Consider the following 25,011-nt stretch of genomic DNA (forward strand, 5'->3'; position numbering starts at 1 on the left):
TCCTTCACCCCTACATCCAATCAATTTGTAAGTACACTGGTTCTACTCTCATGGTATCCTTGGCACCCATCTCTTCTTTTTCATATCCATGGTCAGCACCCTAATGCAACCCCCAACCCAGTCTACCTAATAAACAACTACATGTCCCGATTCAAAATCTCTCCTATTTTGCCTCCTCCCTGCCCAGATCCACCAGATACATCTTCCTAAATTACAGATCTGATCATGGCATACTCCCAACTGAAACATGGCCATGGCTTCCTACATTGCCACTAGATAAGATTCAAGCTCCTTAGTCTGATATTTTAAGACCAACCAGAGGCAGGTCCCAGGCCACTGCCTATATGCTCTCAATCTACTATATTCTTCTAACACTTATGCTTTCCTGTCTTCACTAAGAATCCTGTCTCTCCAATGACCCCACCCACTTTCAAACTCCTATTCCTCTCCCAAGGCTCTATTTAAAACCCACACTCAACACACTCCTCCGTCTCTTCAGCTGACACTGATCTTTCCTTTTTCTTCACTCCCACAGAAGTTTCTCCATATCTCACTCATTAGGAATGACTTCATTTTAAAGTTCCAGTTCTTTCTCCCCTTACTAAACTCTAGACTCCTTAAAGATAAGATGCGCATCTGATCTCCAACATGCATTGAAACCTCTACCTCTAGAGACATCTGAGATCAGTCCAGTCACAGAATCAGGATCATAAGATAACATGGACTCAACAACTCTGACTCCTATTTCTTTTTCTTGTCTTACTGCACTGGCTAAGATATCTAATACAAGTGACAGTGGCGATAACAGGCATATTTATTTTGTCCCTGGTGTACCAGGAATGCTTCTAGTGTTTCACAAGAAAGTGTTATGTATGCTACAGATTCCTGGTACCTACCCTTTATCAAGTTAAGAAAACTACCCCTATATTCTCTGAGATCTAAGCTGAAATAAGACATAAGGAGTTGTTGGATCAAAATGGAATGAGCCAGGGATATAGTATTGAGGTATGGAGGAGGTATTGAGCCAAAGAAGAAAAGGCAGAACTGCAGGAGAAAAGCCAGGAGAAACCAGATCAAGTTCATGGCCACAAAGAGGCTCTCCCTCAGATCTGAGCTTCCTGGGTTACTCATACTGAAGCTTATGTTCCAGCTTCTTGCAGAAGAACATAGAAGAAGCAGGAAGAAGTGGTACTGGCCTATTCCCTGACTCCCAGACTGTTGTACACAATGATCCTGCCTTTGCACCTTTACTTACACAAGCACTGCAGACACTCTGCAGGGCCACTGAGGAATCTGTGCTGACATAAATACTTTCATGACAGGGCATGGACCAAGGAGTCTCCTTTATAGCCCTGGGGACCAAATATATCTGTCCCCTCTATACATCTCATCCCTTCTCCTGACTGAGTAACTCACAGTTGGTGGAGAAGACAATAGCAGGGTTGGGGACAGAGACATTGTACCAACATCCCTCCCTCCCTATGACTCCTTGGGAGCCAAAGCCGGGGCAGCTAAGGATATGGATATTGACAGTCACGACTTCAGAAGCTGGTAAGAGATAAAAGGCTGAGGGGAGATGCACTACAAGATGGGCATCCTTCTGGAGCCATTAAGGTATGGCTTCCTTTAGAGCAAGCTCCAGGAGAGCTATACAGAGGGGTTTCTGGTAGGGGAGAGGAAATTCACTCTGCTTCCCCAGAGAATCTGCTCATCATTAGGTTAGAGTGTTACTATTCCTCAGGCCACCTCATCTCTGTAAAATATTAAGAGAGCCCCACTTCTCTCCCTTTAACAAAATCTCTGACAAAGAAGCCAGTGGTCCTTCTCTCAGGAGCCCAGAGGTGGGAAAAAGAAGATGGCAGCCCCATGTGGACCACCCCATCTCGTGTTATAGAGCTACTCAGAGCACCTCTAGAGTTATAGAGCTACTCATCCTGTGTTTTGACTCTCAGCTAAAAGCAATGATGTGCTCCTAGACCAGCTCTCCAGGCGAAGTGAATCCCTGATGGCCAATTTCCATGGCATAAATACTTTCCTCATGGCCAATTTGAAGTTACTCAGAGTGGAACTCGGGGCCGTGCTCTGCTCTGAAGCACAGCAGGGCATCCCTGCCCCCACACCCCGGTCCCGGACCCAGCCTAATAGCCAGCCAGCCTGCCCTCAGCTGCTTCCCCAAACCCACCATCCATCCCCACGTAGGGGTCTCCCTCTCTCCCTGCAGCTGCTATGGTGTCTCAGCTTCCCTTACATTTAGGGAGAGGGGTGGAGGGCAGAGTCAGCTGCCCAGGCTCCTCTTCTCCTCCCTGAGCTCCCACCACCCTGTCTGCTGAGGGGCTTGGCACAAGGTCCCCTAGCCCCCGTCTCTAGTCCACCCCTGCCTGGCCTCACCTCCACAGTTAAACAAACCCACAGGATTTCTCACCGAGTGTGGCTGCCCCCATGGAATGGTCATGGGCTTAGGCCCATAAGAAGGAAGGGAGCCCTTCCTGTCCCTCCCAACATGGCCCTGCACACTCTGCCATTTCTTGCCTTGATCTCCCCAATAAGCTCTCTGGTCACCACATTCCCTATCCTCCCTCCAGAAACATAAGCCCATTCTCTGATAGGAAATGGAGCTTTGTTTCTCAGTGCCTGCTTCTCATCCACAGCGGGTCCGAAAGCAAGGACTAACAGGACAGCTGAACGAGAAGGGGAACCTTGGCCTCCCCACCAAAATGAGACCTACCCGGAAGGGACCCACCAGGGTTGAGCACTCAGGTAGAGCCCCGGCCTTAAGGACACCCTCCCTTCTCTGTTATGCCTCTGGGAGGGCCCAAGGGGGAAACTGGGTCTACAGAAGCCTCCCTCCAGCCTTCTCCACACCTTCCCCCAGGAACTGAAGTCTGAGGATGCAGGCAGTTGCAGAGAGCGTCTTCTCTCTGCCTAGAAAATCTGTACTCCAGCCCCACAGTCACCACTTCCAGGAAGCTTTCCCTGATTGCTCTAGGTGGTAAGCCTTGCTTTCCCTCCAGCTCTGGGGCTTTAGCCCCCACCCCTGTCAGAGCACACCTTACACTCCTGTCTACCTGTCCCTTCACTATACTGTAAGCTCCTTGAAGGCAGGAACTGAAAGACATTGATCTTTGAATCTCAATGCCTGCCTTAGAGCCTAACAGACAATGAACACAGGGAGGGATGGCTAGCGTGTGGGCTCCTGACAGCCTCTTCCCCAGGTCAAAGCAGCGCCTGCCAAGGGGTGATGGCTGCCCCTGCACCTCCCCCCAACAAGACCAACCAAGACCAAAGAGGGAAGGCATGGAGGGAGTAGGAGGGGATTCCCAGGACTGATGGTCCCTGAGGCTCTTACCTGCTACCCGGTGGGCCACCAGCCCCTCCAGGTTCAGTGGCTCCTCCTCTGGAGTGTGGGATGGGTCTGAAGTTGCCTCCTTTGGTGGGAGTTGAGGCTGAGCAGTGAGGCCAGGGAGAGAGGCTGGGGGCTGCTGAGGCCCTGGAGGGCTATGGGTGGTTGGAAGGAAGGCAGACGAGGAGGACGAGGCTGGGCTCTTTGGACGGAAACTCTGGCTGGACCCAGGAGGACATGGCTGATAATCATAAGGGGAGTAAGGCCTGCCGGAAGGGAAGGACTCCAGGGCCAGGGAGGCCCGCGGGGCCGGCTCAGGGGTTCCCAAGGAATGCCCACTGGGGATGTAGCCAGACCTGGACTGGGTCAGTGGATGGGGCTGGCAGGCGGAGCCGGAGAGAGGCTGGGAGGACAGCGGGGAAGCCCCTGGCCAGGCCCCCGGGACACTCTGGGACTTGTGCAGGGGGGTGGCAGCTGTGGCCGGCTCCAGATCCAGCATCAGCATGTTGAGTGCTTCGATGGACTGCTCAATCTCCTGCTGGGAGGCTGCGCTTGGGAACTCAGGGAGGCCGGGGGTGGGGGTCTCGGCCAGCGGCTGGGGGCTGGGCCTGCTGGGCCCGAGACTCTCCAGGTGGGCTCTCTCCTGCTGGCGAGGGGGCGGACGAGGTTGCTGTTGCTGCCAGGAATTCAGGCCCCTCTGCACAGCCTCCCGGCTGCTGCCCCCACGGGCTGGAGCTGGGGGCAGCTGGGGCTCGCTCTCCGGAAAGGACTGGGAGCGGAACATACCGCTGGGGTCAAGGCCATAGTGGGAGGCGGTCATTGGCTGCGGCCAGGCTGGGTGGGGCCCCTCCCGCTGGTAGCCAGCTAAACCCTCCTGTGCGGAGTAGGAGGACCGCATGGGGGCCATGTGGCCGGCATGGGCAGGCACCACCCGGCCGGCGGACTCATAGGGGTAGCCCCCGCCATTGACCATCGGTTCCACGGGGTAGGGCTTGTCCAGCCCGTTGGTCAGTGAGGACAGGGCCTCCGGGTAGCCTCCCTCACTGGTGTTGGTGACCCCGTCCAGGGAGGACAGTGTGCCCATGCTGCCCACGCTGTGCCCATCCTGGTTGGGCAACTCATCATCCAGGATGTCCGTCTCCCGCTCAGATGCCAAGGCCCCGCCGTTGACATGAACCTGGGCTGGGACGACGTGGCGGCCGGAGGAGGGCACGGCCGGGCCCCCCACGGGGCGGGACCGGAGATGCTGGGTGCGGTACATGGGCCCTGGCTTCTCTCTCTCGACACCGAAGCCACTGAGCAGGCGGTCCAGCTCGCGCTTCTCCTCGGGACTCAGGGCAGCAGGGGCACTGGAGGGCCCGGGGGCAGGCTCGTCGGTCTTGTCTGTCTTGGTGGAGGCTGTGGAGTTGCCTGAGTCGCTGCTCACGGAGAGGGTGTGCTCCACGTGGTTGGGGGTGGCCGACAGGGCGGGGCGCACGGCATTGACAGCCCCAGTGCTGCCGTGCAGGGAGTCCTTCTTCTTCACCTTGGCATACAGGCTCCCGTCCAGAGGTCCCTGAGTGTGACCCACCACCTCTGCAAGAGAGCCGGAGGGCAAACAACAGACAGCAGACGTCAGTGGGAGGCAAGGACACCCTCGCCTCTCCCAGAGGGAGTGAAGAGCTTCCATTCCCTGGATCTCAAAATCTCCCCGCACCACTCAAGACAGAGCTGAGGTCAGGGGGTGTGGGGGAGGAGGACAAAAGGACCCCTAGCCAAGGCTTTTGGGCCCCAACACCCAGCTCTCAGGGCCAGGCAGTGCAGCCTAAGCGGGAGGGGAGGGGGGTCTGGGAGCAAGATGCCCTGTCCAAAGGCTGGCCCTGGCATTTCACCAGCTTCCCAAGGACCTGAAAGTACTGGGTCAAGATGGGGTTCAGCAAAGCCAGCAGTCCCCGTGTCAGAGGGGACATGCTTTCCCTCGGAACACTGGGCTCGTGGAATTCTGGAAAGAGGATCCAGAGACCAGGGGGGCAGGGGAAGCATCTGAGGGATCCAGAACACAAAAGGAGATGCTCTCATCAGGGAGGGGTGTCCCCTGTGTCATTTTGTCTGGGGACCCCATGAGCAATACTTTCTCTGAAAGGAAAGAGTGAGCACTGGATGGCTCAGGGCCAGAGAGCTGACTCAGGAACGAAGAACTTCCCCACCCAGAGGGACTCAGTGATTTCACACCCTGTCCAGTCAGCAGCCCAGCTTCAAGCCCCGACACACACACACACACAGAAGCCCCTCCCCTCCCTTCACTCCAAGGCAGGCCCCCAGTTGGCAAGAAAAGAAAGCCCCCTCCCAAATACTGCACAGACTCCAGCCAGACACCAAGAGTCACACACACCCACCATTCACACACAGGAAAACCAGACACAAAGACGTCCAGAGACACACACGCCAACTAATAATCACCCAAGTCAAACACCCAGAATTCACCCAAATCAAACACCCTGGTACACTCTTGGGGTCCACTAGATAGCGGCCCCCGAGGCACCAAACACCTTGCAAGGCACTTTACATACACATTATTTCTAATCCTGCGAGTCAGGGAGTATTATACTTTAAGGATGGGAGAAAGTGAGGTTCACAGAAGTGAGACCATTTATCTGCAGATACACAGTATCTGGTAAAGCTAGATTTAAAATCAGAACTAATTTAAGATTTAATTAAAATAAAACTAAATTAAAAGCAAAACTAATTTAAAATCAGAACTTCAAAAACCATTCAATTTTTATTATTTCACACTGTCTCTCATATCACACACACAGAGAGAATAAATGAAACACATAAAAGGCAACAATAACACCAAAATAAATACTTAAATCTAAAGCCACAATCATTTCAGAAAATACAAACTCCTACCATGTCCAAGGATCAGCCCTCAGGCCAGAAGTGGCAGCCTCTAAAAATAAACACTCATACAGAAGCCCACAGCCAAAAACAAGTGATCAGACAACCACAAAACAGGAACATCCTGATCAACATACACACACACAAACCACAGGCCGACCAAATGACGTCACAGGGAGCGAGCACAGCGAGGCCTAACGAGGCACATCGTCCATACACAGCCCCCGGGGGCTGGATGCTCTGCCCATTCACTTAACTCTCCAGGACCATCTCTCTGTCCCCAGTTTTCCCTGGGGCTTTGGGACCTTGGCCAGCAGCAGGTCCCAAGTGATACTGGGCCAGAGTGTGGCCGCAGCCACGGGCTCCCAGGGATGGGGCTGGTCTGAATTGGAGAGAGGTCTGAATCTCCAGCAATCTGTGGCTTGTGCTGGGGCCCCCAGTGGCTGCTGAGATGCAGGCGCAGGCATGCCTGCCTCTTCCAAATGGCCTGTCGTTGCCTCTGAAGGTGTCGAAGCTACTGAAGGAGAGAGGCTGCCCCTCATGCTGTGTCCTTCCAAAGAACTGGGCTCCTTGCTACATAAAAAAAGAGACCCCAGATGGCGGCTTCCATAGGGGGAAAGCATTGAAGACAAGAGCTCTCCTCCACTCAGATTTCTGGGGGTGATTCCCATGAGGGGGGCCCCTTAGACCAGTCAGTGGGAGGCTGAAGGGCTGTCCTTCCTTCCCACTGTGCCTGGAAAGCCCTGGCCCCACTCTGAAGCTCATGCTGTGAGGCCAGGGAGCTCCTCCATCCCCTGCACCCCCTAACCTCCCAAGTTCATGCTCGTGTGGTCTGGGAAGTGGGGGGAACAGCAAAGCAAACTGTGGAATGTCCAACAGGCTCCCCATTTACACTTAGGGGCAATGAGAACCTCTGGGTACAAATCAGCGTAAACCGAGAAGTATTCTCTCCTTCAGGGAGAAAGTAGATGCACCCCCGCATCTCACTTGGGTTCATAAAAAAAGAGCTTTTAGCAAGAGAGCTACAAAAGCATATCCCCCAAGGGAGGCAGGGAGGAAGAATTCACACTGATTACCAGCACCTGACATCTTGCCCCTTTTGGCCCCTTCATTGATTCTGACAACGTCGATATAAACCTATTCTGCCATGTAATTTACCCCCGCACGGACCACTGTTTGCAGCAACATCAGGAACAGTAACTGCCAGGCCGCCAAGGCTGAGCAAGAAAATCGAAGAAGTGTAGATTGTTTAACTAAATCTTTTTCACACAATACAAATGGAAATGTCTACTGCTGTCCTCCAAGGAGGAGCCCACTGCTCCTGACTCCGAGTGCTGGCCCCACGCTCCGGGCTGTCCTGCACCTTCACTGGCCTTCCTTTTCCCATCAAGGGGGGACCGTGAGGACACCCAGGCCCGTCCCGGGTCTGTCTAGCCCCTGGGAGGGCTCCTCTGAGAGCCTAGTGCGTTGGCGTGACCCCAGCGTGGGAGGTACCCCTGTTCCTCCCATCGGAGATGAAGCGCACCCCCCACACACACATGCTCGTCCTTCTCTTCTGCCGGGCCACTGCGGCCACATTAAGTGCTACTTAGCAGGACCACAAGAAGCCGGAACACAACGTCGGTTTCAATCTATTAAGGCAGGAAGGGCAAAAGAGAGAGGCGGGCAGAGCAAGGAGGAGGAGGGAAACAGAGCCAGAGGAGAGGGTGGGGGGAGATGGTTTCGAGGCTCTCAAGCCGAGGGGCCATGAGATCCAACTCAGTTCCAGCAGACTCCAGGGGCACGGCCAACTCAGCCAAATCCTCTCGGGTGAGAGCGCATTGGACGCCCAGTGCGGCAGGGAGCAGGGGACAGAGGAGGAACCTGCCCGATCGGGGCCAGGGGTACCGGCACAGGTGACAATTGAGCAGAAGGACAGCCGGCAAGGGCAACACAGGTTGCAGGCAGCCCGGGGGGGAGCTCACAGCCCCACGAGCGGGCCAGCCAGAACATCCTGTCTCGTGGGCCGTCTCCCTGGCCGCTTCTCTAGGGAAGCCGAGAAGCCCACAGTCCCTTCAAGGCCCCACTTGCTTTGTCTGAATACGTCTCCTGGCTCTCCCAGCAGCTGCTCCAAACCCCAGCTCCACCCTCAACACTGAGCCTGATTGCACCGAGAGGCCCTTCTTCCACGGCGGCCGTAATCCAGATGTGCGAGTCATGCTTTTGGAAAGCTCTGAGGAAAATCCCCAGCTGACTTGGACGTGGACCTACTCCTTCGGCTCCCTCCAGCAAGCCACGGAGGTGTGCGTGGTGCTAGAAGCACAGTACGGGCAGGATGCAGGGAAGGAGAGACGTGTGCATCCTGCACACTGCAAAGAGAATGGAAGAATGATGGGATGTAAGAGGTGACCTGGGTTTAGGGTGGTTGTTTTCCAATTTTGATGTTCATAGTAATCTGTTCCAGGGGTTGTTAAAAATGTAGATGCTGGGGCCCTACCCTCAACGATTTTCACTCATAGGCCTGGGGCGAGGCCAAAAAGCAGTATTTTAACTCTCCCAAGGCTCTGGGGCTCACATAGGTGGATGATATCTTGAGAAACCCTGACCCCAGTGGCCAGCACTTTGGACTCTGAGATGAAGGACCCCTACTTCTCTTACTAACGTCTAGTGGGGAAATTTCGCTTATTTAGAGGTCAGGACAGATGGCCCAACCATGCAGAATAAAAGGTGCCAGCCTGGTTGACTCCAAGAAAGAAGTTTCTTTTGGCGATGAGTCAGCGAGGAGCGACCCCTCCTTGTCCAACCAGCAGGCCTGTTTTGAATAGTGAATGATTTATTAAGGTTTTCAGGATGGGGCCCTTCAGGATAAAAAGTCCTTTGGGTCCACATCCAGCAGAATAGCAACTCATTAAAATATATTATGCAGAACAGAGTGATAACCAACCAATGTAGAGGAAAATCAAAGAGTGCCAATAGGAAGAGGCATCATGCCCACCCTGGACACAGGTAGTTTAGAGGCAGACCGGGGCCCCAGCACACCCAAAGGGAATCTCAGCTTCTTAAACAGGGAGTGGGGCATCAAAGGCCATGCGCGTGCATCTAAGAAGTACATGAGCTTTGACAAGGGCTGAGGCTTGGCCAAGAAGCAGCCAAGAGAGCAAGGCCTGGACATGTGAACCCTTTCGTCACAGATTCTCCCTCAGCCATGGAGGGAGCCAGGCTGGGGTTAAGACCAGGGCTATTGAGGGGCAGCATGTGAGAGCCAGAGGATGGGGCTGGGTACCAGGAAGGCCCCAGGAATGTGGTTCTGGAGAGAAGACAGTGGAGAAGCACCCCTTCAACCCCTTGTGCCAGATACAACCATTACTCAGAAGGATGGTCCCCATCTTAATGGCAAGTCCACTTGCATCAACCACTTAACCACACAGAGCCTGGCCTCCAAGCCTGGGGAGTGAGATTCAAATGCTTGAAGCCTCACCTTCACCGTCCTCAATACCCCCAACACCCTTCACTCCTCATACTATCCATATGCTCTTTTCTACTCTGGGCCTCGCACATGCTGTTCCCTCTCCTGAAAGATGCTTCTTCATGTTTCTTCCCCACAACTCTCAAGCTCCCTGGAAAACCCCTTTCTCCTCCTTCAAGTTCAGCCTGAAGTTCTTTGGGAAGCATCCCACAACCTAACCCTTTTCACAGCCCTCCAGACTGAGATTAACCTCTTCTGAGTTCCTGTTGCCCAGGGCAGACAGCTCCCGTAACACAAATCACCCACTGGCTGGTCATTACTGCTGTTCATGTTTGTCCTCCCACTAAGCTGGGGGCTCCTCGAGAAAAGCCTTTGCCCCCCCCCCCAGTGCCTGGTTCCCAGAGGGTACCCTTCACGATAGGGTCTATGTGAACAGTGCCTCTTGGAGCTTAATGCATAACCTGCATGGCTTATAGGACAGCTCAGCAGAAGCAGGGCCTGGCACACATTGCATGTTTCATAAATGCCTCTTGCATCACATTAAATAGTCCAAAAAGTTATATATAGTCCTGTCAGCCACCGAGGCACTCTTCTGCTGCCATCCAGAGATGTGAAAAATCAGAGGTTCAGGGGGGACCCAAGCTTCTCCCAAAGGAAAGAGAAAAGAGAAAATATCATGACAGAGGAGGACTCTACACAGCTGGTCGCCCAGGCTGGGCACAGTGGAGGTCCTGAGCCAGAGCCTGCCCCATGGTGTCCCTCAGAGGACTCCCCAGCCCCACTCCAGGCCAGTGGACATTAACTTTCATAGACTAAGGACCCTTTGGGATACCTGGTGAAAGCCCATAGCTGATAATTGCCCCTAAAATGCACAAACACAAATTGTGCACATAATTACAGGGGGTGAATGGACACCTCAAAGTCCACCAATGGATCTTAAATTTAAATGTAGGCATCCAACAGGGTGCTGCCTCTGGGGATCCCTCTCTGTTGCCCGGGACTCCATGAAGAATGCCAGGCTGCATCCAAGAGGAACAGGAGAACACATAAAAAAGGAAAATCTTCCAGCTGGAGGAGCACAATTGGGGTCCAACCCAGAGGAGCCCACTGAGTTGCGACCTGCCCGAGGGAGGTGAGTGTGAGAAGGAGATGAGGATGGACAGGGGTGTGCAGAACCTCAGCCCCACGGCTCAGGCACGGCCTGGGGTCCTCTAGAGACACCGTGGCAACAGTGGCAGGGATCTCCTGTGACCCTGACTGTGACCGTCTTGGCCTCCACCCATGCCGACCTCCCATCCCACAGGCAGCCGGGGACTAAGGCAGCCCTTGTTTCTCACAGCTGCAGAGAGCTCTGGAACGTCTCCAGATGGGAATGGGCTTTGTCAGGGACTCTGAAGGTCAGCAGAATTCGGATTGAAGGGAAGTCCCCAAGTCTCTGAAGGGGAAGAACACAAAGGGGATACAGCCTCTGGGATGGCAGAGAGCAGGCAACAGGTGCAGCCCAAGAGACTTAGGTTCACACTGGGAGGTGTCTGCTGATGGGCACGTGGTGTCAGGCCCTGTGGACGGAGACAGATGAGGCCAGAGTGGCCAACAGACACCTGCCTGTCTTCCTGCTTAATAGCACTCGGAGGGAACCCGCTGCCTTCTCAGAGACTGAACCAAAAAGAAATAAGATTCTTCTCAAGGCTGCTGTCCACCTTTTAACAGGTGGCTTTGTGCCCCGTACAAGTGACCGCACCAGAGTCACCCACAAACCTGCCTCTGTGGCCCCGGGGAGGGTTGGGGGGTAGTGGGTGGCCACCTCCATCATTCTGCTGTGGCAAGAAAGAGAGAAGGCCCAATGTCCAAATGGAGCCCTGGACTGAACGTCAGCCTGCGGGCCTGGAGGATGGAGAAAGTCAGCACTCAAACAGAAATGGGAAAGAGAGCCTCCCCCATGGGCTGCTCCTGTCTCCGGTGGCTCCAGGAAGTCAGTGGAGCCAAGAGAGCTTTCCAAACGCCATGGGGATTCTAGCTGAACGGTCTCAGGGCATCAGTGAATCCACTGCCCACCCCTCATTTTACAGGAGGACAGTGACACTCAGCAGGCCCAGGGCACCCCTCCCCACCAAGGTCACCCAGCGCAGGGAGGTTCATTGCTCTTTCTCCTAATGGCCTTCAAGGTGAAGATGACTGGAGTCTGGAGGGGGCAGGGGGGCAACCATGGCTGCAGACCAAGAACCTCCCAATATAATACATGGGGCTTCATGGAGCGCTGATGACAGATGCGTCCCCAGGCCTTCCTCAGGAAGGACCCACGGTACTTTCACAGATACCATCTTACTTAAATTCCTCCAGAGAGAGGGAGCAGGGACAGAAAAACTCAATCCTGACCTTTATTTCAGACCCGAGGGACCAGGGCATGGAAGGACCTGCCCAGGTCACAGGACGGCCCACGCCTGTGGGGCAAATGTGAACTTGCAAGGCCAGCCTCCTGACTCCAGCCTGGCCCTCAGCTCCCACGCCAGGCGCTATAAGCAGAGCCTGGCACTCCCACTCCCTGCCCGCAGCCTCTCCGGGCACCAGATATCACAGGCACTCGGGACAGTAAAAATAGCACCCGAGCCCACAACAACCGAAGTCCTTCTCTGCCAGGCCAGGGCGCCCGCCCGGACACTCGGGGATCCCTGGCCAGGAGGACGGTCAAGCCACTCCAAGCCCTGCCAATGTTGGGGGAAAGCCAGGAATGGGAGCCCGCGGGTGGCCCACAGGGGAATGGTCAGCACTGGGGGGCGTGCAAAGCTCAGACCACAGAATGGGGGGGTGCCCTGAATACACGTCCCACTAGGAGTGTCTCAGCGGCTCGCCATGCCGCCACCACATTCCCTCCACCCGCCACCCCATCCTCATCCTCCGTGAACCATTACTCCCAAAGAGCGCGGCCCTCTCAGACACACTGCCCCCCACCTACAGACTCAGCCACCCCTCAGACATGAGGCAGTGGCTCTTCCGAGTCCCAGGGCAGTGAGGCCAGGAGCAGGGCAGCCGGGTCCACCTCCAAAGGCAGCGCCACGGGCCACGGCCCCACGCATTCCCCCCCCACAGCCGCGCTTCCTGGGGCCAAGTCCACGGCAGATCCCGGTGCACGAGCCCAGAAGCCCCCCAGCCCCAGGTCCAACGGAGAGCCAGCCAAGGACCCACACAAATGCCCCGCGGACACTTACCCTTTGGACGGAGAGGCAGAAAGGGGAGGAGAATAACTGCTCTAATTTGCTCTCTGCTCCTTGTGCCTCAAGTTTCAAATAATTCCTCCATGGCTACAGCCCCAAGGCAGTCTGCGTCCAGCTCGGGCTCACTCAGCCCGTCAGGGGTGGGAGGGGCCAGTGCCGCCGCCCGGCCCTCCTGCCCGGTCCACACGCACCACCCCTCCCTCCCTCCGCTCGCTCCCTCCGCTCGCTCTCCCCCTCCCGGCCAGCTCGGCCTCGCTCTGGCTTGTAGGAAGCCAGTGGGAGAAAACTCTGTCTGTAATTTCAGCCAGCTGGGTCCCCAGGGCTTCACTTATCATCCTGTAGCTATGCGGTTCTTGAATGACATCACAGTGGCTTCCCAAGCCCTCCACACGGAGCAAGGCGCAGAGACTGCCCCTGCCCGGCCGGCCCGGCCCGGCCCCAGTCCCAGACCCATCAGGGCCCCGGTGCCCAGCGAAGTGGGAAGACCGGGCCCGGGAGCCAAGTGGCCGGGATGCTGGCGGGATGCTGGCGGGAAGGGCCAGAGTTCCGACGAGGGTACTGAGATTTATTTCCCCAAATTTTTCCACATTTTTTTTCCACTCTCAGCAAATGAAAGGCAGAACAGATGACAACAATTTTCCAGCTGCTGAACAATAAGGTGGAAATCTTTTTTCCCCTCCCTCTCCCCCTCCTTCCCCCACACCCCCACCACGGGGCAGAGTCTAGGAGCCAGGACACTTCCTTGGCTTATAAAAGGAGGAGAAAAAAAAAACCTACAAGCCCCTGTACTTCCCAGAGGTGACAACAGGCCTGAGGAGAGGCACCGAGGTGTCACCCAGGCAGGTCTCTGGAAAGGGGGGGGGGGGGCGGGCAGGTGGCCCAAAGTTACATTCTCAGGGAAAAGCTTTGGATTCTGGCCCAGCAACCTTGACAGTTCTTGAGGCCCGACTTTGGGAAGGCCAAGTGGGCATCTGGCCCAGGACATCGATCCACCAGGCCACTTAGGATGCCTCCAATTGACTAGCTATCGGTATTCAGTTGGTTCCAATCTATAAAGATCATGAATGGCAGAGAGAATAACTTCTCAGAGTGTCAGTGATATCCACCTTCACCCCCAAGCACCCAGACCTAAAGCAGGCCCGTCCGCCAAAACCACGAGAGCTGCCCAAAGTCCCCACCACGATCCTGGATGCCCTAAGAAGTGCCAGAAGTCCCTGACAGTGGGACACCACTGAAGAGCAAACATGGTACCGAGTGTCCTGTCTTAACTGCATCTTCAGGGACAAGATGGGTGAGGTTCCCCCCCCACCGCCCCATACCACAGAATTCACAGGAGCCATTAAGAATGGGGAGGGTAGGTGCGCCTGGGTGGCTCAGTCGTTACACGGCTGCCCTGGGCTCAGGTCATGATCCCAGTGTCCTGGGATCAAGCCCCGCATCGGGCTCCCTGCTCGGCGGGAAGCCTACTTCTCCCTCTCCCACTCCCCCTGCTTGTGTTCCCTCTCTTCGCTGTCTCTCTCTGTGTCAAATAAATAAATAAAATCTTAAAAAAAAAAAAAAAGAAAGAATGGGGAGGGGAGAAGTGGATTTCCAGAACTGGGGGCAGGAGGACTTCCAATTTTCCCAGGGCTGGACTGTTGGAAGAGCACAATCTGGACAAACTACTGCAATTATCCACCTATCTCCACAGAGCCACCTGGAACTAACCAACAAACCCCAAGCTCCTGTCCACCCATGTTCCTACTCAACCCCCACCCGCATCAGGGTTAACGGATATTTTATTTGCATACAACCCTCTTGTTTATCTGTGAATCCCATAAACACTATTTTTATAAAATTTTGTAATTTAAAAAAATAAAATAAAACAAAATTTTGTAATTGTTAAAATAAACTTAAGTTCAAGTAGTTCTAAGCATCAATAACCATATATACATATAGTGTAAATCTATTCTTTTTTCTTCTAATATGCATTAAAATAAATGCACCTAAAATCATCTTATGTGTAACTGTCAACCTGGCCAACATACCACACTTTGGAAACACCACCACACCACAGTCCCTGGAAGTAACAACCCCATCCTATGGTGCTCTGCTCCCATCTAGGGACTGGCTGCACCAGAAGGCCCTGGGGAGAGTTTTATAAAAACCCTGATCCCCTGGCCCCACCCCAGACCTTCAGAAGCAGAATTGTGAGAGGTGGAGCCTGGGAAATCTGAACTGTAAAACACTGCCCAGCTGAGAATGGGAGGCAGCCAGGTTTGGGAAAAACTAATGCTAGCTGCACTTAACTATTTTCAGTTATGGGGAATCTTACTATTTCCCCAAAACACCCATTTCATCTTTCAATGGCTGTAATTGGTAGATTTTAGCCCCCTGTTGTTTTTCCACTAACTGGCCGTATGGTGCCCTATGGGATGGCTCAGACAAGCCAAATTTCTGCCACATGAGAGCTCTTTAGATACTAAACGTGGTGTGCATGTCCTCCCAAGTCTCTTCTTTGACAGGCCCGGTCTCCCCTGGACCCAGCCTGAAGTCCCTGAGCCCACCACACCATACCCTCCCCCTTTGCTTCTCTTCCCTACCTGAGCACTCGCTTCCAGCGGTTTTTATCATTCTGAAGCAAGGGACCCACAAACAACCCATGTGGCTCTCTGACCAGTAAGGAGCCCCATAGGCCTATCACCTCCCACTTTCTGGACACCATACGTTTAATAATGAGGCCTGTTATACCCAGCCCTTCTCGCTCAGGAACACAGTGGCTAAGAACACGGGCTTAGGGTATCAAGCAGACACTGCTCTGACTCCAGACATTACCACTTACTAACTTAGTGCAACCCTGGGCCAATTCCTTAATTTTTCTGAGCTTCAGTTTCTTTATCTGCAAAATGGGTACATTAGTATTTTTGTCTCAGAGGGTACTGCAAAGACTGTTATAACGCATATAAAGCACTTGGCACAGGACACAGCACAGAGAGATGCTCTCAGTGAGGTGGCCACATATATACAACTATGACCATGACCTCTGCTTTCTCCTCCTCGTTCCCTAACCCAGCTCCACGTTGGGTGGAGCTACACGTTGGTGACCCTATTACCCCCGGGGTGCAGATGCGCATGCCCGATGCTTCAACTTCAGGGCATATCATGTGCTTTGCCCTTTCCATTTTCGAAAATCATGGCATCAAACGAAACAGCCCGGACTCTGAGAACATGATGCTGCTCAGCTAATAAATACCAAGACTGTCCAGCTTGGTCATTGCCAACAGCAGGCCGGAAAATGCCACCCCCTCTCCCGCCTCCCAAGATGGCTTCCGCATGGGGTGGGGGGAGGACAGGGGCAAGATTTCAGCTGCCTCCACACAGATAGGAAAGTACTGGGCAGGGGGTGTGGTAGATCTGGTTTGAAAAAGGATATACCCAATTTTACCACTTTCTATTTGAGAAAAAAAAATTTTTTTTTCTCAAATAGCTGGGGCAAACGTCTTTCTGCATGGAAGATGGGTGAAGCTAAGCTTCAGAGATGAAAATACTGTTCACTCTTCCGAGGCAGCTGGGTGTGCCCTGTCCCCTGAGACAGCCCTGGGCAGGGCAGTTTCATGAAATACAAGCTCTAGAGCAGGGACATGACCCAGTGACCTTCTGGAGCCCCTCAGATGCTCAGTAGTACTGGAGACCCCAAATTTGCCATACGAGGCCCAGCTGTGGGCTGCCAGCCCAGGCTGATGATCCCTATAGTCTCAGCATGGTCAACCCAGAGGACATCCTGAGTTCATCAGGCTCCCCCACACACACCCTGATGTGGTCCAAGACTCAGGGCAGGGGAATTTTCCTACCCTTGCATATTGGGCTGGGACTGGAGCAGAGACTAACCACCCAGGGCCCCCAGCTCCCAGAAGAAAATCCTCTCCACGGCCAGAGCTGAGTCAGACACCATGAGGGGGATGCCCAAAGGGCACCAGAAACCCTGTTACGTTAGACCCTCAAAGGTCTCTGGGTCTGGCCATGCAAACAGAGTAGAATAGTTGAGAGCAATTCTACAGCTAAGAAAGACTATCCACATGCAAATCTAACGCATGCTCCATCCCCTGCAGGATGAGCTTCTGGCCCGCAGACCCCATAGCTGGGCTGGTGGGGTGCCGCAGGGCCTCTCAATCACACCAAGGGTCCTCCAGGGAGGAAGGGGGTCCAGCCTCCTTCCGTCCCCTCCTTCAGCCCCCTTCCCGCCCAGTGCTTTCTTTTCATTGGCAGGTGTGGAAGCATCTTCCCCAACCTGGATTTTTTACTCTTTCTCTTAAGGAACAAAATGGCTGAGTGTTTTGGTTTTCAAGCAGCCGATCCTGGAACAGAAACAGGAGGCAGGAAAAGAGAAAAGGGCTGTCTCACACCCTACACGCGGGAGAGCTAAGGCCCCAGAGGCAAAGGGCTGAGGACAGGTAGGCCAGTGGTCCTCCCCCAAGGTGATATGCCCCTCCCCCCCCAGGGAACGTGGAACAATGTCTGGAAATATTCTGGGCTGTCGAATCTAGAAGAAATGCTATTGACATCTGGTGGGTGGAAATGCTGCTAAACATCCTACAGCACAGAGGATGGGGCCCGGCAACGAGCAATTACCCAGTCCGAGTTCAGGTGTGCCGCAGCTGAGGCGCCGTGAGCCAGCCTGAGGGCAGAGGGAGTTTGGGGTGTGAGAGACAAAGCTCGGCGCTATGACTCACGAGTCCTGGTTTCCAGTCCCCACTGTGCCGCTGACTCGCCACGTGACCTTGGGTAAGTCATTTCCCTTGCCTGGGCCTCAGTCTCCAAAGTGGTAAAATGCGAGAGAAGAACAAGATGACTCTGAGCTCTAAAAGAGCTGGTTCTGCGCAGAACCACGAGGAGGAGAAAGGCACGGGTGTGCCAAGCGTCAAGGGGTTGAATGAACGTCAGGTGGGCGGAGGGGGAGCACAGCGAGGGCCCTGCTGCCCGGTGGGGTGGGACGCTGTGTGTGGGATGAAATCATGTCCACAGACCTCCTCAGGACCTCCTCCCGCCTTCCAGCCCAGCGCAGAGGGGAGGCAGGGCTGACCTTGAAGCTCAGGGAGGTGGAGGGAGGGCAGGTTCTGGGTACCCCTCACACGGCCCGGGCCTTCCAGGGTCTCCAAGTGCCCCCCCACCCAGGACCAGGCTCAGGATAGCATTCCCCGAGACGAGGGTAGGAGCGGCTGTGCCAGAGGATTACTCAGGAAGGGAACTGTCAACACGCAGGCAGATGTCCAGGTGGGACAAATGTCAGGGGCATACCCACACACCTCCTCCTGCCTCTCCCCACTCTTACAGCCTCCCGAGGCACAACCACCTGGAGAAGGATGGAGGGAAATGGGGAGGGGGCTGCAGAGCTTGAGGACCCGGGAAGAATGGGAGAGTGCCACAGAACGGGGATGGCAGGTTATTTACTGTGTGTCTACCCTTTGACGGATGCTCTCACACTTGCTTCCACAAGTGCCTTTCAAGGGAGATACTATAGTCCCCATCTTCCCAATAAAGAGACTGAGGCTTGGAAGTTGTGGCTTGCTTAATTAAGATCACATGGCCAATCTAACTCTGAGGGTCATGCTTTTTCTGCTTCCCAGAGAGGAAGAAGGAAGGAGAGGGAGGGGCAAAGGGGGAGAGCCAGAGGCATCCACCAGGAAGAAGGGAGTGAAGAGTGACAACCAAGCACAATGCTGGTTCAGAACAACCTGCCCAAAACAGGTGGTCCCCTAGGGCTTTTACGCATGTAGCCTAATGATGCTTCCAGGGCTCCAAGCATTCCTGGAAACTTGTAGGGAACCACTATAGGGCTGGTTCAAAATTCACGCAAAGGAACCCATCTCTGCACTTAGGGATCAATCCCCATTCTTGACCCCAAACAGGCCCATTAAGTACCACACATAACTACTGGTTATCGGACTGGCCATGCAGTTTTATAATTAGAGCCCCCATCACCACTGTGGGGCGTGCGGTGGGGTAGAGGTCTATGTGGGTCTGTGAATGAGTGGTGGGTGTATGTCGAGTGGGGGGCCTTTGTGGTTCTCTGCGTAGGCGCTGAGTATATGCAAAGGGGTCTGTGTGGTTCTTTGCCTGAGTGCGTATGGATATGGGTGTGGGTGGCAAAACTGGTTGCGTCTCTGCAACCCAAATGGAAGTTTTTCTTTCCCAAATGGGTCCTTTCCCAAATGGGTCCATCCATGTGCATCAGCATTAGGGAGGCTCATATAGGCATCTCCATGGGGGTCTGCTAGGCAATGTGCATGAGCTCACACACCTGAGCAGGTGTGGGCCAGAAGCTGGCAGTCCCTGCTGCAGAGGGACAAGTTGGAAGTGACTCTCCTGACCCACAGAAGCTACAGAACCATGGGGTACAGGCCTGGACAGGACGCAGGAGCCAGGGCACTACCCCCAGGCTTCTTTTTCTCCTTGTGTCACATGAAGAGCACCTGCCTGGTTCTGGAAGGTTTGCAAGCAGTGTTCAGACAGAGGGAGGGGGGGCAGGGAGGCAGGAAGGGAGAAGAAAAGATCTGAGCAGCTTTGAGCTTTCATATCAAAATCTGATCTCACTGCCCCTGGAGAAGGAGGAGAACAAACATCAAAGAACACTTTGCTGCTGACAATTTTTAAAGCTATCAGAGCAGCCCAAGGCAAAGTCTCTGACAAGCATCAGGGCATTGACAAGCCGTAAGGATGTGAAGGCCGGGGTGGTCCAGGATAAGCAAGGCAGTCAGAGCTCCTGGCGCCCACCCACTACAGCTCCTCAGCTGCTTCCCAGACAAGGGAGTCCCACTGTGGCCTGGATAAAGCCCCCGGGGGTTGGATAGGCCCTGGCCCTGGAGGGTAGGAGAGAGACCCCAGCAGGTCTGCCATCTGGGGCAGGATGCCCCACGTCCCTGCCAGAGAGTCCTGTGCTTGCAAATAATGCTTGAGCACAGAAAGGGAGGGGCAGGAGAAAAGGGAGTTTGAGGCGAGACTCCAGAGTCCCCTTTGCACACAGAACCTTGTTGGGGCCTTGTCGGAGCGCTCTAGAATTTGCCTTGTTCCCCCACAGCCATGAACCAAGGTCACTCACCCCATTTAGACAGATGTGTGGGGTGGAAGGAACCTCAAGAAAATCCAGTCCTGCCACCAGTTCTCCTTTCTCATGTCCCCCCCAAGGCAAGACAGTTCTCCTGGATGTCAGATCTCTCTGCCCAGCCTGCAGCAGCTAAATCCCACTCTTTCCCACTCAGTCCTCATATCCCTAACCCGCCACTGAACAATAAACAGACCTAGAAAAAAGGCTGTCTGGTAGCAAACAGCAGTAGCCTGGGAGTCAGGGGCCAGAGTACTAAGGAGTGATCCTCGAGGGGCCTCAGGGTGCTCCTCTGTGCAGTGGGAGAGCATAACCAGATGACCCCTGAACTCCTGGTCAGCTCTAGATGCTCGAAGATCCAGCTCAGAGAAGATGCTCAGCCAGGCACTGAGCCTGATTCTCCTCTCCTGCTTGGTCCCGCCCGGGTGGCTCCGGGCTCCAAGCTCATCTGAGGCTCTTTCTGCGGCAGCCCCAGGGCCCCCGGGGGCTAGGACAGAAATAGTGACTTACAGGAAATCTAGAAGTACACGCCCGGCTGCAGAGCTCATGAGGGCCATGCCGGGCAATAAAGAGGCTGATTTATTTTCATCGGTGAAATGCCGAAACCCAATCCCGGGAGCGAGCTGACGCAGCAGAAAGCAGCAGGGAGTGCCCCACCTGGAGCAGAATTAGCTGGATCGCAGCCTGCCAGGTCTCACCACGGGGGCTGATGAGGGGAGGGACGGCCGGGGAGGCCAGCTTAGCCTGTGTGGCTCCAGGTCCCTCAGGACAGCCTCCTCGCAGCCTGCTGCTGGCCAGCAAGGGTCTCCAGAACGCAGGCGCAGCGATGGCAGAGCCAGGCAAGCAGGCTTTCCATTTTAACTCTTGTTTTCAGGAGTCTCAAACCCTCTGAAACCCAGGCTGCTAGGTCCACATGCTCACTCGTGGGGGGCGGGGGACAGGGGGCCAGAGCTCCTCAGACCCCTGCCCCTGTGAAGTCACGGTGAGAAAAGGTGGGCATCAGAATCCCAGCCTCTACGCCCACCTGGCTATGCAAACACTGGTAGGTTACTCAACCTCTCTGTGCCTATTTCCTCGTCTGTGAAATAGGGACAAGACTAGTCAGCTCACAGGAGGGTCCTGAGGAGTACAGGAAATGATGGGTACCCAATAGTGTCTCACGTATGGAGCGTACGTATAGAAGGCAGAGGTGGATCTTCCTCCGAGTCCCTAACCAAACTGCTGGTGGGGAGTGTCAATCAAAACAACCCTTACAGAGGCCACTTTGGCACTATCAGAATTACATATACATGTATTCTTCACCCAGCAATTCCATTTCTACAAACTCCACTTCCACAGATAGAATTGCACAAACCAAAATGCGGTACATATGAGGTTATTCTCTGCAGCATTTTCAAAAATGACAAAAGACCAGAACCAACTTAAATGTCCATATTACTTAAATACAGTTAAATAAAATACCAGTTAAATAAAACACAGAAGGGCGCCTGGGTGGCTCAGTTGGTTAAGCGACTGCCTTCGGCTCAGGTCATGATCCCAGGGTCCTGGGATCGAGTCCCACATCGGGCTCCCGGCTCAGCGGGGAGCCTGCTTCTCCCTCTGACCCTCTCCTCTCTCATGCTGTTTCTCTCTCGCTCGCTCTCTAATAAATAAATAAATAAAATCTTTAAAAAATAAAAATAAAAAAATAAAAATAAAACACAGAACAAGTGTACAGTGGGAGGGATACAACTGAAGAAAGGTAAAATGGCTCTTTACAAGCTATCATGGAAGGGTCTCTATGACACATCATTAGATGAAAAAGTTCAGGATATGGGCCAAATCCTTGCAATGGCTACCAAACCCCCCGATGACCTGGTCCCCATTACCTCTGACCTCACTGTTTACAGCCTTCACTGCAGTGACACTGGCCCCTCTGATGCTTCCCAAGCCTATGTCTCAGGCAAGCTGCTGCCTCAGGACCTTTGCACTTGCTGCCCCCCCTACCGGCAATGCTCTTCCTCAGATATTTTCTTGGCTGACTCTCTCACCTCCTTCAACTCCTCGTTCAGATGTCTCCTCCTCAGTGAGGGCTGGGTTGATCAGCTTTAAAAAATTTCAACTCACCCCTCAACCCCCCCTAACCACCCTTATTCTGCTCTATTTTCTCCCAGAGTCTTCATCACCTTCTAGCATGCTCTCTCGTTTACTTATCATGTCTTTAAAATTTTTTTCATTGTCTCTCTTCTCCCACTAGAATATAATCATGACAAGGGCAAGGCTCTTTGTTTTGCTCGCAGCTATATCCTCAGTATCTAGAACAGTGACTGGCACATAGAGTAGGCTCTCAGTGAAATATCTGTTGACTGAATGAGTGAACGTTACAGAGGACAGTCCATGTACCAAAGAACACACGCAATTTGTTTTTTCTTTTTTTCTTGTCGGTGGAGCGGATTCAAGGTTACCCTTACAATCATGTTATTCTCACTCTCCTGCACTCTGTTTTCTCAAATGGAAGAGAAAGAAGAAACATTAGGGCTGCACCAGCAGTCACCATAACCCATAGCCTGGGCATCACGGATGACTGGTGCCAGGGAGGCAGGACCCGTGGAGGTGAAGACCCTGAAAAGACCCTGGGAGCTAGGGCTGGCTCTGCCCCCAGCTATGGGTGTGACCTTCACAAGTCCCCCAACCCCAGAGCAGAGGGAGGAGCTCCGCATGGGAATGGAGCCTGGTGTTTGGAGGGTGCCAGGGAAAAGGTTCAGACACCCACACCTGGTTCCGCGTGGTAGAAAGAACACGGAACGTGTAGCCAGAGGTCCAGGTTCAAAGTCCAGGTCAACACCTACGATCACTAAAAAATGAACTGACTTGCACTCCGGGAAGCATTTTATAAAATAGCTCCCAAGGTCAAGTAGTGGTATCAGTAACAACAAACATGAACCGCTGACTTAGTGTGCGTAGGCACAGACCTAGGCGCCCGCAGATGATCTCATGTAATCCCCAGCCCCAGAGGAGAGGTGCCATCCTTGCCCCACTTTACAGGTGAGAACACTGAGGGTCAGAAAGGCTAACCTATCTGCCCAAGGTCAAAAAAAGGCAAACAGACTCATCTGCAGCAGGATTCTGTGCTTTTTGTGTGTGTGATTTTGTGCTGTCTTTTCTCCGACTCTCCTGGTTCTCACTCCCCTCCTGGACCCCGGTATGCGGCTCCCTAGGCGCTCCCCTCACCCTCACCTCCACCCTCTCCAACACTCCCACCTTCACGGGCTCCAGCTCCCACTCACCCACCCCAGGACGACAGCAGTGGTGAGAGCAGGATCAGTCTGAATCGACTGCTTTTCTTTCCCTCTGCTAGCTAGCCTTGGCGCAATGTTGTTATGCCACTTCTAGACTGGGAAACAATTCTGCTCTCCATGCCACGTCCGCCTCCCAGACCCAGTACAAACACAGCCCCTCTGCAGAGCCGTCCCCCTCTGAGCGCCACCGTAGCTGCCCCTCTCCTGAGAAGCCGTGGCCCCTGGCCGAGATCCTTCTCGGCGTGGCCTTGGGACGCAGCGGGTGGTGCCGCACCCCCTCCCGCTCTGTCTGCAGGCAACTCCAGGGCACGACTTTCTACAGCATCTGTAGCGCCGGGGCCAGCGCAGTGCCCGCCACCTAGGAGGTGATCGGTAAGGATTCGGGGGAAAGAAAGGAGAGAGCAAAGGAAGGGAGAGAAGGAAGAAGGGAAGGAGGGCAAGAGGGATGATGGATGAAAAGAAGCCACAGCTGGGGAGGAAGCAAGATCTGATTAATGGAAGCTTCAATGTCTTTCCTTGGACATAGTTAGAGTCGGTATATGGGGTCTTGCGGGCTCTAGCTAACTTGCACTTGTCTACAGGTCTGGCAGAGGAGGAGAGGTGGGGGAGGGGGAGAGTGCTCTCCTCCAGCCCTGGCTGGAGCTGGATATTTGAGCAAAGCAGGAGGGCAGACGTGCGGCCCAGGCCACTGGCCAGGAGCTCTGGTCTGCTCCGAGTGTGGCTCCGGCCTTCCAACCTCCACCCGATGGCAGAGATTACAGAGGACCGAAGGCACATTCACTCCGGAGGGTATTGGTTTACTGAATGTTCCACGGGCAGACACTACTCTCCCCGCCTACCAGCTGCCTCGCAGAGCAGAGCCAGAGAAGGGTCTGAGGGCACCAGGACAAGCCCCGCCTCGCCCCACTAAGCAGGTGGCTGGCAGATGCTGGGTCAGTGGTGTCATCTTCTCTACCCACAAGGTCAGGCCGACTTTGCATTTGGATTCTCAGCACTCTTGATCGTTGCAGGAAGTCAACAGAGAGGACTCCCCCAACCTGGGGGAAGAGAAGGTACCAGATCCTCCTCAAGAAGCCATTCTATCCCTGCCTCTGTCACTATGTCTGTGCAGGTCATCCCACATTGAGATCCATCTCCCTTGCCTCTTGACATCTCTGCCCAAGGGTGCCAAGAGGACAAGGACCCAACCTCCCCACCACAGCTGATCCCCTCTCACAGCCAGGAAGTTCTACCAGGTGGCTAACTCAAACCCTTCCTGTTGCAGACTAAGCCCTGTGTCCTACAGGACATGACAGAACAGGGACAGAAGATTTCTGCAGCAGCTGTGAATTTCTCCCTCTCTGCCCATCCCTGTCCCCCCAACCCCATCCCCTGAAGTCACATGCCAGAAGGGCTGCCCTCTCCAGCAACCAGGTTAGGATTTCCCAACAAAAATCAGTCTGGCGCTGAACCCCAGGCTCTCGGTCAGACGATCACCCCCTAAAACCCTCTGCTCAGAGATATGGGGCAGACACATCACTCTGGGATCCCTGGAACCTCCTCGTGAATTATTTGGGACCACCTGCAATCTTGCACTCCTCTCTTCCTGGTTCCTCCCACATCTTCCCCAAAAGTTCAGAAGACAAGAAAGCCAAACCCGATGAAAGTAGGTCAGGGGCAAATATTCAGCATGGGGCACAAGTGTTCTTCCAGAGTGGGCACAGGGGCTATGTTCCCCCGCTGCCTAACTGTCTCACTCCCAACCCAAAGGGGCCACCTTCTGGAGGAGGGGCTACCCTCCC

At 54.2% G+C, this 25,011-nt stretch overlaps 1 protein-coding gene across 15 annotated transcripts in view; it reads right to left on the bottom strand.

The window, feature by feature from the left end:
* Nucleotides 1-25,011, bottom strand: part of TNS1 (tensin 1) — a 201,537-nt gene that overhangs the window by 42,347 nt on the left and 134,179 nt on the right. For 14 of the 15 annotated variants that reach the window (XM_078071304.1, XM_078071301.1, XM_078071302.1 and 11 more), the window contains one exon: nt 3,347-4,915. The exons of the other annotated variant lie outside the window; for it this stretch is intronic. In XM_078071304.1, coding sequence (XP_077927430.1) covers nt 3,347-4,915 — 1,569 coding nt within the window. The remainder of the gene's footprint in view (nt 1-3,346; nt 4,916-25,011) is intronic. 15 annotated transcript variants of the gene reach the window in all.

The sequence above is a fragment of the Halichoerus grypus genome, chromosome 4 (genome assembly GCF_964656455.1).
Source record: "Halichoerus grypus chromosome 4, mHalGry1.hap1.1, whole genome shotgun sequence".
NCBI lineage: Eukaryota > Metazoa > Chordata > Mammalia > Carnivora > Phocidae > Halichoerus > Halichoerus grypus.